The sequence below is a fragment of the Corapipo altera genome, unplaced genomic scaffold (genome assembly GCF_003945725.1).
Source record: "Corapipo altera isolate COAL_440 unplaced genomic scaffold, ASM394572v1 64, whole genome shotgun sequence".
Classification (NCBI taxonomy): domain Eukaryota; kingdom Metazoa; phylum Chordata; class Aves; order Passeriformes; family Pipridae; genus Corapipo; species Corapipo altera.
In genome coordinates this window covers 5,554,450-5,567,871 of record NW_020884893.1, presented here as the reverse complement: position 1 = coordinate 5,567,871, position 13,422 = coordinate 5,554,450, and the positions used below count along the sequence as shown (strand labels likewise).

The 13,422-nt window shown below is 41.2% G+C and overlaps 1 protein-coding gene across 3 annotated transcripts in view; it reads right to left on the bottom strand.

Annotated features, from left to right (window-relative positions):
• The window catches only part of VAPB (VAMP associated protein B and C), a 38,389-nt gene that overhangs the window by 21,035 nt on the left and 3,932 nt on the right, over positions 1-13,422 (bottom strand). For all 3 annotated transcript variants that reach the window (XM_027645774.1, XM_027645775.1, XM_027645776.1), the window contains exon 2: positions 1,370-1,522. In XM_027645774.1, the coding sequence (XP_027501575.1) occupies positions 1,370-1,522 (153 nt within the window). The remainder of the gene's footprint in view (positions 1-1,369; positions 1,523-13,422) is intronic.

Below are 13,422 nucleotides of genomic sequence, written 5' to 3'. Positions count from 1 at the left end.
TCTATTTCTCTCTAGAGAGCTTTTTCATTTACATATTAGTCATTTCAGAGCTCACTGGGTACGTGCTGGCCTTCTCCTGAAGCAGAAGTGCTTTGCCTGCCCCACCTGTAGCTCCCAGTGCAATTGAGGCACAATCCTGCAGCCCTTTGCACGCTCAATTTGACACAGAAATCCCAACGACAACAGATCAATGAGTGTGCAAATGTGGGCATGTCCAGGAAGACTGACAGGGTTAGACTTGCTTAATGTTACAGTGCAAAGTATTTTTGGGAGCAATTTTTATTTTGTTGAAGCAAGCTCCCCAGGGGCGAGGTATTAAAATATTTTACATTTTATTAAGTAAAAAAACTGAAGTCTTGATTTGTACAAGTTGATTTTTTTCAAGTAAAAAGCAGTGACTTTAGCTCCCCAAATCTTTTATTTCATCTAGGAAAGGTTGCTAAGACACTAATAGCAAACTCTATAATCTATCAGTAATTTTTCTTATCAAGCTAACATTAAATTCTTTTAAAAATAGTAAAGCAAATCTGCATATTTATAGAAATTATTTTCTTACCTAAAAAGTCAGACCTCATTCATGCAATATGCCACTACTATGTGCTTTGGTAGAATTCTTTGTTAAAAACATGGATGAGAGAAGTCATTGAGAAAATACTGTTTTCAGGCATGTATCATCAGTGAGTTAATAATATGCAGACATTCTGTTCATGGGAATACTCAGCTCTTTATGCTTTCAAAGTAAGCCACTCCTTTGTTTTTTCCATTACCAAACTTAGGCAAGTCAAGAGCTACTGACTCATTAGAGAAAATCATTAACTTTTCCTATGGAACAGCAAAGATTTAGTCATTTGACATTTTTAACACCAAAGGATACTGAATCTTCAGGGAACCCAAAACAAACATGGATTGAAAGTAAACGTTTTCATTGTTGGTTATATCAAGGCAGTTTGGCAACAGCCAACACCAGTCTAAACCAGTGGCTGCAGTCCACCCAGATTTATTCTTCCCTTGATGTGCTCACCCAAGCACTTGTTTGACCCCATGGTGAGCTGGTTCAGGAAGTTAAGCTGGCAAAAAACTAACTACAAAAATAATCCCACAGGGAGGGCAGGGCTGCAGCAGCACTGCTTTGGATAGGCTGGCTGAGGCTCTTAATGAGCCATATAAATCATTCTGCCCTTTTCCTCTCCAAAACATGATGTAAAACCAAGCCTACTGCTGCTAGACCAGGAATAAGGGAAGTAAGGCTATGTGAAATGGCTGCTTCTCCAGGAAAACACAACCTATTGGGTCAGGCTGCAAAGCATTCCCAGCAATTGATTAAAAGAAGCTACTTTCAAATCACCAAAAAACTGCTTGAATGGCTTACCAGAAACATTAATTGATGTTCCTGCATCGATAATTCCACTGTTGGGCCTTACACAGTATCTACGTGGTGCTGTGGTCTTAACTTTGAAGCAAACATTTCTGTCTGTGGGGTTGCCGAGCTTCAGGTTTGTAGTGACAACATCTGTGAAAGGACCTGGGGAGGAGAGAGAGAAGCAAGGCTTGAAATCACACAGAAAGCACTTTTCAAGCAGAGGCTAAGCAGGCTCTAAATCTCTGTTCACAAATCTTATAAAGTAATTAGATGTCCAATTTCCATCTGCAGCACGTACAGATAATCGCGCACGCAAAGCCGGCGCCCCGGCCCTGCTGCAGCTCCAGCCCAACAGCTGAAATGATCATTAACTGCCAGACAAAAGGGGCAAATCATTCACACATTGTGCCAACACCACAACATGGCATTCAGAGGATGCCAAATTCCCTGCTGCATCACAGATCCTCCATCCCAGCGAAGCCAGGCTAACAGAGATACCACATATACCCATGTTGGAAGTGATAAATAGTGAGCAAATACAGTTTGTTAACTAGGCAGGGAATGATAACAGAGAGGCTACTACAGATCCATCTGCATGTGAAGCTGTACCTCCAGAGAACCAGGAATCCACCAGGTATTCCAGAATGCCACGCCAAAACCAGCAAAACAAGCATTTAGGACACATTTTCTTTTCCCTAGCAAGTTTGTTTTTTGGGTTTTTTTTTTGTAATAACTCTCTTGGCCACTAGAAATTATAAACCAGAAGAAATAAAATAGCCTACCTCACCCAGGGCAGGAAATAACCACGTGGAAATAGGGAAATTTTTAGACGCTGAGAGCACTGGCAAAGATTTCCATATTAGCAAAGCCAGAATAAAACCATTGTCAAGTTCTGCAGCACCAAGTGCAGGCAAATCCATTTCTCCCAGGTTCACTACCTAATTGGAACTGCCCAAATCCCTCAGGTTAGAGGAAAGGCTCGTTACTGATTTCCCACAAGACACTGATAAATCAGACAGGCAGCACACAACTATAGCGTTTTACAGATGGTAAAGAAGTAAAATTAAAAGAAATATAACCACACTTTGATCAAATGTCTTCTGCATAGAAGTGATTAATTTGATGCCTGAATAAAATATCTTCATCTGTCCTCAGGATTAAAAGCAAATTGGTCAAAAAAAAAGCATTGAACTTTTCCTTACAGAAATGACAGCCTTAAAATTGAAAAGGGGGGAATGATGATGAAAATAAAAATACTGGAAGGTAACATTCCACCATCATCCTCCCAAAGCATGGTTGACTTAAGGTAATTTAAGTGTGATACTTTTTCTACAAATTTATCACACAAATTTGTCTCCCAAGATGACATTTCATACAGCTGTAGCAGTACCTCAGTCCTGCAATCTTTATCCTCAATTTGTTTAAAGGAATTAGAAGGGGAAACCCCCCAAACAATCACACACACAAAACTCTCCCACCAGACAACAATGTAGGACCATTTCTGCCTGTGCTCTGAACAGACCAGCTTTGCACTTACAATGCAACCTGGGACCTAAAAAAATTGAAGCAATAAAATTTTCAGATCCCGTGGCAAAGATTTCACTAAACCTGTGCCTGGTGAAACACTGTGATGTGAAAGGGAATGAAACACAGCTGTCAAGTTTTCTCTGTGTTCTGCATGCAGAGAGAGACTTGAAGCTCATGGAAAATAACTGGGCAGAAGCAGCCACGAGTTGTTAAAGAAGTTAAACACGCCAAACTATCAGAAAAATCCAGCAGACATTCAGGTGTGTAAAGACAGCAGCAGATCTTCAAAACAGCTCTATCTGGGAGAAGTCTCAACATCTCAGAAGAAATTACAGGATGCCTAAGCATTAAGGATGTGTCTTTACTAAAAACTTACAGCTTGAGCTATTCCAGCACAGAGGGAGGGTGGGCTGAGCAAAGCCCTGCATATGCAGCTGCATCCTCAGCAGTGCTTTCCTGCTCTGCGTGCTGGGATAGATTTCCTGGGGGAAATACCATGTTTTTATTTGGCTGATCCATGAAGGCTTGTGGGATTTGTGTGTCCCAGCGAAGAGCTGCTGTTTGAAACAGTAATACGACAACAATTCTGTGTGTAAAATAATTTCCAAATGGAGTTACTTATTGCTAACAGAGATCATACCAAAATATCTGGCAGCAAAACCTTCCGGCAGACGGAATTAATTTCTTCTTGTCTGCTTGATGTTTGCTCTTCTGTTCTGTCCACTAAGCTTTAAACAGCTTCTTTAGCTCCATTTTTCCCCAGTTACAGGTTCTGCAGATCAGCCAGCACAACTGGACTGGAAGGCTGACATCTGCTTCCAGCAAACCTGTGTGAGGCACAACTCCTCACGGCACTGCTGGCCAAACACTGCAGCAAAGCAAAACACAGCAGACAAACACAGGATTAACGTGCCATTGTAGGTGTTGTGAAGTGTGTAAAAAAATAAATAGGTAACAGAGTATTGACTCAGGGGTAATTGGGGCATGACAGTGAAATATTATCAACTTAGCTGGCCCTGCCTTTTGAGAGCAAGGCCCATGGACTGCCAAGTCGGGCTGAAATGAAACCCTGATAGCCTGTTGTTAGATTACTATAGCCAAGGCTACATGGTTTTTTGGGGGGTTGGGGTATGTGGGAGAACTATCTCAGGATAAACACAAGCTAATTCTTTACTGGAGATACACCTCTGCTTTCCAACATTTGGATGTGAGCACAGCAGATAAGGCTGGAGTGGGTATTAACAGTCCTGCAAGACACACATCTACCCTGGAGCTTCATTTTCCAGTGCAAGGCATCAGGAATTCTGCATTCATACACAGATACAGCAACATAAAATCCTCTACACTTCTTCCTGATCACTTTGTCCTCACTACAATTTATACAGGTATATGCAACCCCTGGACAATGCCTGTACCCCGAAGGTGGGCTGTGAGGGCAGTTCAGTCAGACTGGATGGTACCTGGGTAAAAGCAAGTGAGGACTGACTCTTACTCTGTTCTTAACCAGAAGCTGGGTTAAAACCACAACTCTCACTTCATTATTTTGTTTTGAATGTTTTTTCTATTGCTCATAATATTCCTAAATAAGTGAAAACCATACTAAGGCAGAGTGCTTTCCAAATGACAATTTGCACTTTAAAATCAGCCCAACTGTTTTTCCTCACGTGTTTTTTTCAAGAGATCATGAGAAAAATGCCACTGGTGTCATCCCAAGGACAAAGTTATGGGAAACAGGGTCTGTACATGCATCATCTGACACAGGGTTGTCACGGGAGTGAGCTGTCTACAAGGAAGAATGTAGTAAACTGAATTTGGTGGTGAAAGTCTGAAATATTCCACAAGGGCTTGATGACTTTTTCCTGCCAAAATAAAGTCAACTTGTGTTAATGCAAACTGGGCATCTAGTGATATGCAAAGTAGCAGAATTACTGAAAGGAAAGGAAACATCACCTCCTATACTCATGAAACAACCAACAGTAAGAGGTACCATGGTTTTTCACTTTTCAGAAGGGTTAGTGTCAAACTACAACTGTGGCTTTCCACCCAAGGAGCTACACATCCAATCCTTCCCATGTGAAGATCACAGCTGTACCTCAGAATCAGCCACGCTCCATTTCCTATTCAAACCCCAGTGCTGTATCAATCTTTTCTAGGAGTGCCATTCTGCAGTGCCCTGCATTATAATACCCCACATTATTTCACTAATGATACAAAAGTCTGGGAATTAGGTCAAAAGAACATGGTGTCAACTCTATTTAAATTTTAAATAACTCTCCTTGCAATAAAAATTGCCCATAATTGTACCAGCAAATCCAGGCTGATAACTTTTTGATCAGCACAGTACTCACTGTGAGACTCTTGCTCCTCACAGAAACCACGTTCCCCAGTACATTTGTACTGAACCTTAATACAACCATTCTCACCTCAACCAAAATTCCTTGCTTTAACACAGCAAATAAACAGTCCCCATACTGTTTGGCATGTGAAAGAAGTTAGCACAAGTATCAGCATGGGGAAAGCTTTGATGGTACAGGTTGGGCAGGAACATTCAAACCCACCGGGGACAGTCCTTGGCAGATTTGTACCTGCAAATACTACAACATCTTTATAATTAACTACACACATCAGGTGGGCCACAGTCCCAGGGCTGCTTTATTCCTGCATGAGTCCATCTCACTGCTGCCAGGGAGGTGTTCTGACCTCTCCTCTCCCCACCTGCCTGTACAGGCTGCACAGTGTGTGCCCAGAGCCGAGCCAGGGAGCTGCCAGGGCTGCAAATTAATCCACTTACCAGGCAGGGAGCAAGGGAGGGGGCAGTGGGGAAGAGAAGAGGGAGAATCAGTTTTCAGCCAGATCAAGCAGCACTCAGACCTGGCATCAGGCAAACTGCATCTTGCTGCCCAGCATTCTGCCAAATTAAGGCAGCAAGGTCTCACAGTTAGCAGGTTAAAGCCAGCAAGCACATCCAGCCATAGGCACTGCAGTCACACTCGTGTTGGCATAGCTGTTGAAAGTAATTAAGGCACATGCATTATTTCTTTGTGCTTAAATCTAACGGAAATTCTCATCTGTTTAAAGCCAAGCATCCCCTAAAAAATTTAGTGAACTTTTCAGAGAAAAGCCTTGCAGGATTACTTGACAGAATTGTAGCCATGTTCAACTGGTACCCATTGACCCACAAGACTAAGGGTAAATTCTCATCCAGCTCCCGTGCTCCTCCCAGAGTGTTTTAGATGCACTTTCAGCATCTTTCCTTAAAGAACTTTTGCCACCACAGCTCACCACAGACATGTACCCTAGAGCAAGGTAATTGGAAACAGCCAGAAATACAGGCAGAGCCTCTAGTGAGATAACCTCTCTTGTACTTCCTTTGTGGGGAGCAGTGGAATGCAATAATAGGAGGGGAAGGATGTATTTCACCATGGTTTAATCCCATTGATGTGTCAGAGGAAAGTCATTAACCACCTGACAGATTAATCAGCCGTGGAAAGGTAACCAAGGAATCTTTATTAAGGGAGATGGTGGAAACCAGGGAAGAGGAAACCTAAACTCTTGTGATTATTCTCAAGAGCCCAAATCCCACACATGACTAGGAGATGTCCATCCACATGGAGCAATAACTCACCCAGTGAAAAGGGCCACACTGACCCTTCATGTGCAAGTGGAAAGGGTGGGGTTGAATGTGATACTTGAGGCTCCCTTCCCAGAACAGCCATCTCTCCATCTGACTATTTCTGTCTTTCTACTTGCCACTTTTCTCATCTTCACATCTGAGTTGCTCCTTTACTGTCCCTCTGACCGTACTAAGTGATTTCATTTTATTTCCTCAATTTCTCCCATTTCATTTCTGTGGATGTCTATCAGCATTAGAGAGACAGGCAAAATAAAACCACTAGTGATGTGCAAGAGGGCTCAATAACAGGTGAAGAACTTGACTTACTGTTTGCTTCTTTTTAAAGTTATATATAAAGCTGATGACCTTTGACGATAAACACTAAGATGAAAAGAGCTGAAATGTCAAGCAAGACATCTTGAGCTATCAGCCAGGTGCCTGTGAATCAAGAACACCCAAGATCCAATCAAACCCTCCCACCATCTTACTTGTCTTTAGACAAATCACTTAAGGGCTTGATCTTCTGCTATTAAGAGCCTTAAGAGTTGACAGCAACTCCAAAACAGAAGCAGGTTTGGACCCTTATAGTTTCCCTCTCTGTAAAGTCAGGAGAATACTTACCTAATTACACAGAATCTTGTGAAGATTAGTGTTTTAAAAAGTGCTGTGTGCCAAGTTTTAATCATCATCATCATCTGGCTCTGGAGACATTCATAATTAAGTGAGTATCTGCAACTTTGGAAATCAAAGAAGTCAAAAAATGAGGAGAAGAGCCTGTGTTGCACAAACATCTGATTTCACAAGGAACTCACTGAGAGGGCCCCAACAACTCCAGATTTGGTAATTATTTTTAAGACAAATCCTTGTGTAAACCATTTGCCAACCTCTCAAGCTCAGCTGAGATTTTAGAAGGAATTAGTTAGAACCCCCCACCCCCGTGGAATCAGTGGCTTTACTCCCAGCACCCACCTCCTCACCCAAGAGAGCCCTTGAAGGGAAGTGGTCGCTTCCACTTCTGTTGTGTCAAGCAGTAGATACCTTGATGAAAAATACATTACAAAAATAGAAGCAACATCCAAATCACTCCCCATGCAATAGCTGATGCAGTGGAGCAATTTTTTTAAGAAGTATGTAATCAATAAAGTGACCTAAGAGGGAGAAAAAAACCAAGATGCAGAAATCCAACAAAATTGCATGATCCAGATGCCAAAGCTGGAGCAAGGCTGGCAGTAAGTTATTCCATTTGGATGGATTAATCAGTGTCCTTCTCTGGCCTTTTTTGGCATAAATTATTTTTCTGAGTGTGCCTCATGCTTAATGAGGAAAAAAACCCAAAACCCCAACAAACATGAGACTGAAGACTATTTTCAGGGTATCTATTAGTACATAATTTTTGTCACCTTTATCCCTCTGAGGATCTTTAACAGTCTGACTTCACAGTTTTAAGAACTGAGAGGCTACACATAAGCTTGCCAAGAGAAACACAGGAATATGCCCTTCACGTAATTTTGGTACCAGTGTCATTTGTTTTTTCCCAACTGATCCCTTCAGAGTTTTATTACCCCCAAACATGACTTACAGTGAACTTAATCACACAACACGAAATGTTCTCTCCACATCCTAAACTGCAAACACATTTCTGCACATGGTTGCACAAACAAGAGCCTGAGAGCAGCCTTGGTGAGCTTTTAGAGGTGCATCTCTGTTTCAACTGTGCTTTCAGACCCTTTTAGCAGCGAACAGATCGTATTACTGTGCTCACAAATATCAGTGTACCAGCCCTCTCCAGGTATGAAAACAGCTCAGAATATGTTTCAGTGACCATGAGGTACCAGAGCCACTCACAGTAAAACACCTTATTCCTGTGCATGGCCTGAAGCCCCATCCCAGGGATTTCAGGACACTGGAACAAAGCCCAGGGAGAAGTGGGGATGCAGCACTGGAGAGCAGCAGGATGATGGATGGGCTGATGTTCAAAACTCCCTGGTAAAAACACTGCTGAAGCCTGAAGTCAATGTAAAGTGTCTCTCTGGAAGAAGCATCATGACTTTAATCACCAACCCAAACTACACTTTTTCTTGCAAAGTAATTTTTCCTGGTCTAATTTTCATCACTAATCTCCATTTCAAATGCACATCAAAATGTAAGGGAAGGAGCAACTTAACTACTCTAATTTTATGCTCACATATACTCTTCAAATAGACAAATGTGATGTGCAACTTAAATAGCAAATGAGCAAATATTTTAAGTGCAAAACTATGCACAAATCGGAAATACCAGAAGAAATAAGCAAAATTAGAGATTTCTGGGATGCACAAAGAGCAGCTGCTTTTCTAATAAGTTTAAAAAAACCCCAAACCACATTAAATAGGCAGTGGGATACTATTTATAGCCACAAATAAGGAAGAAAACCTGAATTTAGCAAGATATATTTCCGGGGAGCCACTTGAAAACTATCCTATTAACTGTATTTTCAGGCTCAAAGGAAAAAACCCCAAACCAAATCAGATATTTAGTCAGAAGCAGTGAGAAAACTTTATCTGAAAAAACAATGCCTCACATCTTTTACAGTCTGGCATAGAACAAGATACAAATGTCAAGTTGTGTTCTTCAAACCTAAACTTCTGTCTTTTCCAATCTAAACAATTCCGTGATTCAGTGATCATCTGCACCACTGTATGACACCAGTAAACACAGTGTAAAACCAGTTGTATAAAAATAAAGGAAAATAAAAAATAAATCTTCCTGCCCTTACATCTTCGCTCCTACTCTGGTTAAAATGTAGGAAGGCCAGAAGAGGAGACACTACAAACCAGAGGAAACGCAAATATTTTGAGAGAATTCAAAATAAATTGTTAATTCCCATATCACAAGAAGCAGCAGTTGCAAATATCAACATCCAACACACAGGAAACCGCACAAGGGAGAGGGTGAACTGCTGGGAGAAACATTGGAAGCACCAACAAGGATAATAAGGATGAAGTAACTGGTTCCGTGGAAAGGAGCAGTCTTGAGAAAAACAAAGAAGTGCCATTTTTTTTTCTTAAAGAATGACACAGTCATTTGAAATGCCTTCTAGAAGCACAACCAATTTGAATTAGGCCTTTTAAATTGCTTTCAAAAACATAAGATTTGGCTCCATAGTGATCCCCACACCTACATGATTTTATAATCTGCATCCTAAGTAACTGGATCACCAGGCAAACCTCCCCCTTCTCTATTTTTCCACCAGTCGTGGAAACCAACCAAGAAAACAGGATTAAATTTAGAATGATAAAATCTTTAATCCAGGCACCATGGTATGAGGGACTTCGTTTACAGCTCGGAGAACTAGACACGAAAGAAGTTTAGTAAAGAGATTATTTTCATGAAGTATTTATAATAACGTGGGATAAGTACTGCAGGCAGCAGCAGAACCCAAACTGTACAAATGTTTTTGAGGCCAGAAGAATTACAGATGAAGTAAGCAATTCTCAGAACTGCTCTAATTCAGAAAGGACAGACTCTCCCAGCTCTAGGTCTGGACTGTCTTGCTGGTGTAAACACGGAATCACTTCAATCCATGTGCATTTTAATCTGCAGTGAATTCAACATGGAAATGGTGATTTGCTCTGCACACATTTTCAATGACAGCAGGACTGTGACAGCTGTTCCAGACCGATGGCACAAACCCCTCTTTAGGAAGGGTTGCCCAGCAGGCCAAGTTTTAAATTCAACAACATCCCAGACATCTCAGAAAACATCCTATATGCCCCCACTGACACTCGGGCTACAAAGCAGGTCTGAAAGCATTTTTATGTCAAATAAATACTGGGTCAAACACCGGAGGAGGAGATTTAGCGTGAGTCTGGCCCCCAGCTTAGACAGACTGGTACTTAAATATTCATATCTGTACGTGAAATAGGCTTCCTTTCTGCCTCTGGTCATGACACAGGAAGACAATGAAAGGAGCCTTCAATGTTCCTCGTGGTAGGAACTGTCACAGCAGTGCCAGAGTCCCTCATCTAGAGAGGTCTAACTGGGAAGAGTTCCTGACCTAATCAGGAAGGATTTACTTGGAGAAAAAAAGCCAAACAAACAATTTGCAGCAGCAGGATGACAATGTTAAAGCTCACGTTCCTTACAAACACAAAGATGAAATTTAAGCCTGAAACGACAGCTGTGACCACAAACAGAACTGTTGCAAACACCATCAATAAAGCTTTCAAAGCCAAGCAGCCACAGTGACAGGGAAAGTAAAAAAGGCTGTTATTGTACTGACTATGAAATGCATTCAGTGGTTATTAGCTGCTCCCAGCAGGCAGCAAACACAAGACCAATATGGTAACAAGATAGTAGAAAATGAGTGTGACTGCAAGATGAGGGCAGAATTAGCAAGGGTCATTTGATTCCTGCACCCTCAGCTGGGCAGAAAGCTGTGTTGAGGGGCCCTCAGAAACAAGACAAACCCTCACTCGCCCAGTTTTCTACAAAAATTGCATTATAACATATGCAGAAGTTGCTCATTTGATTCAAAACTCATTTGATGCAATCAATACCTTCCAGAGCTGGCTGCATACAACAAATTAAGCTGCTTTTAAAATTGGGTATTTGTTCATGGATGTAAGCTGACCTGAGCTCATGAAGTTGGATCATTTGCTATGGTGATGATGCTTTTTTTCCAGTTCAGTTTCAAAACAGATCTGACAATCTATTTAAAGGTTTGTACTTGACTTCTTACAGTCCTAATTCTGAATTAGAGAGCAATTAAATAAAATTCACTCTTGTATTCAGAGGCAGTGACCAATTTTAAAAGAAATAAAGCACTGCATGACTACATAAGCTTTTAATTTATAAAACCTGCGCAGTGAGGAAAAAAATAGGTAATAATTTATTTTCCAGTGAGAAGGAACTATCAGAAACTCCTGTGGCAAATTCCTACTCCATATTCCTCTTTCATGGGTGATAGGACATTGCACATGCAGGGGAGCAGCTGGGAAATACAATTTACTGCTAAGCACCAGTGTGAACCTGCATCCACTCTGATACATTAACTGTGCCTCTATTTTGCCATGACAGCCACGTTCCCAGGGCTTGAGACAGCCACTTCTTAGATGTGTATTTTCAATATAATCTGTTATCAGACCTATCTTCTGAAATGATGAATAGAGGTCACATCCCATCAACCACTGGCAACCCGCCACCCTGATGAGCTTTAAATAACAAACTCGACAAACTTTTTCATGTATCACTGCAATGGTTCCACAGCTCAAAGTGAGCTGAAAATCCGTGCACAAACATGGATTCCCAAGGAACAGGAAGTTATGAATGTGTGTGTCCCTTCCCTTACAGTAAAGGCAAGCAGCTGGTCATATTTAAAACACAAAATCACATAAAACTAAGAGAAACAATGGCCAAATAATAAATTTTATCACTGCATTAGGTCTTTCCCTGAAACAGTAATACTTTGATGCCATTAATGCTCGTAACTTCATCTGGAATTCTCATATTCTATGCAGTACAAATTTATTCAAAAGTCCTTAACCCATAAATCACATTGGCCAAAGCCTTCAAGCAGATTGTGGTATTTTTGGAAATAGTCTTGGGAGACCTAAATACATTAATTAAATTTAACAGAAGATGCAGTTAAATCTCCTTGACTGCTTCACACATCTCAGTTGTTATTTGGTGCTCCAACCATCCTACTCCAAGTTTCTGGTAGTCCCCACATGTACAATTCCTGTCCCCTTTCCCAGTGGAGCTGTTAGTGCACAGGACAGCAGAAGATTAAGGAAGCTCAAAAGAAGCATAATCTTCAACTTATTCCACCTTTCAAAAAAATGAGATGTGTCCTAAGACACTCCCAGTGCATCACTACTGTGCTTTTGCCTCCAGGTATTTTCCTTCAAATACCTCTCTTTTAAAGTGAAGAGTCTATACAAAGCACTGAAGTAATTATAAAACTAATGGAGCACGTGAAATCAGAATAATTCAGTATACAAATAAACTAACACTTAATAGAATAAGTTTTTGATTTTAGCTAAGCTGCAAAAAAAGTGAGCATAACATGATCTGCACCAGAGAAGGACTGATTTTGTTTGGTAATTGGGCTACATTTTGGGTTTGATTTGTTTAGATTTAGGAAGTTGCCTTTGATTTAAATACTCTTTTTAAGACTATAACTTGATAATCAAATTCGAATATGTAGAGAGATGCAAAGGTTTAGTCGTATTTAATGCAGTAACAATGATTTTACTCAGAATCAGGCCAGACAGAGGGAAGAATGGGCTGGTACATTTTTCAGCAGAAAAGTAGAGAGCCAATGGCACAGCAGCCTTCAAAGAGTAAAGAAATCCTAGCACTGACTGCCATTCTGTTGTCAATAAATACCAGGAGAGCTGTAAGAGTTTAAAGAAAACAGCATGTAAATTTTCAGCTTAAAAGATGCATATTTATTACACTAAACAGGCAACTTCTGACAACACTGTCAGTATTTTACATTCTTAAACATGGCCTGTTCTTGTGGCAGTGACTAGAAATCCCTATTTATCCAGTACAGAACAGAATGAGAGTTAAATCCCTCCCAATACCTTCAGTACAGGAGTGGTTCAGTCATCCCTGATGGATCAGGACAGGGGTGGAGGCAGAACTATATGGCCCAGCAGCAATGTGTGACCAAGTCCTCAAGCCCTGCTCTGAGACTTGGCAACTGCAGGCTCAGTAAACACTGATCTTACATCCCAAACATTACTGGACTGCCGGATTGAAGAGCCTTACCCTGGTATCTGGTAGGAATGGGACATTCGTGTGGGATCCAGGAGGCTTTGTACACTTGCACTGCAATGTCCACATCTCTCCTTTACACAGCCTGATCTGCAGGAGCTCAGATGTCTCGTCAGGGAGTGGCAGCCACCCAACCAGGGTACTGCAGGTTACACAAACT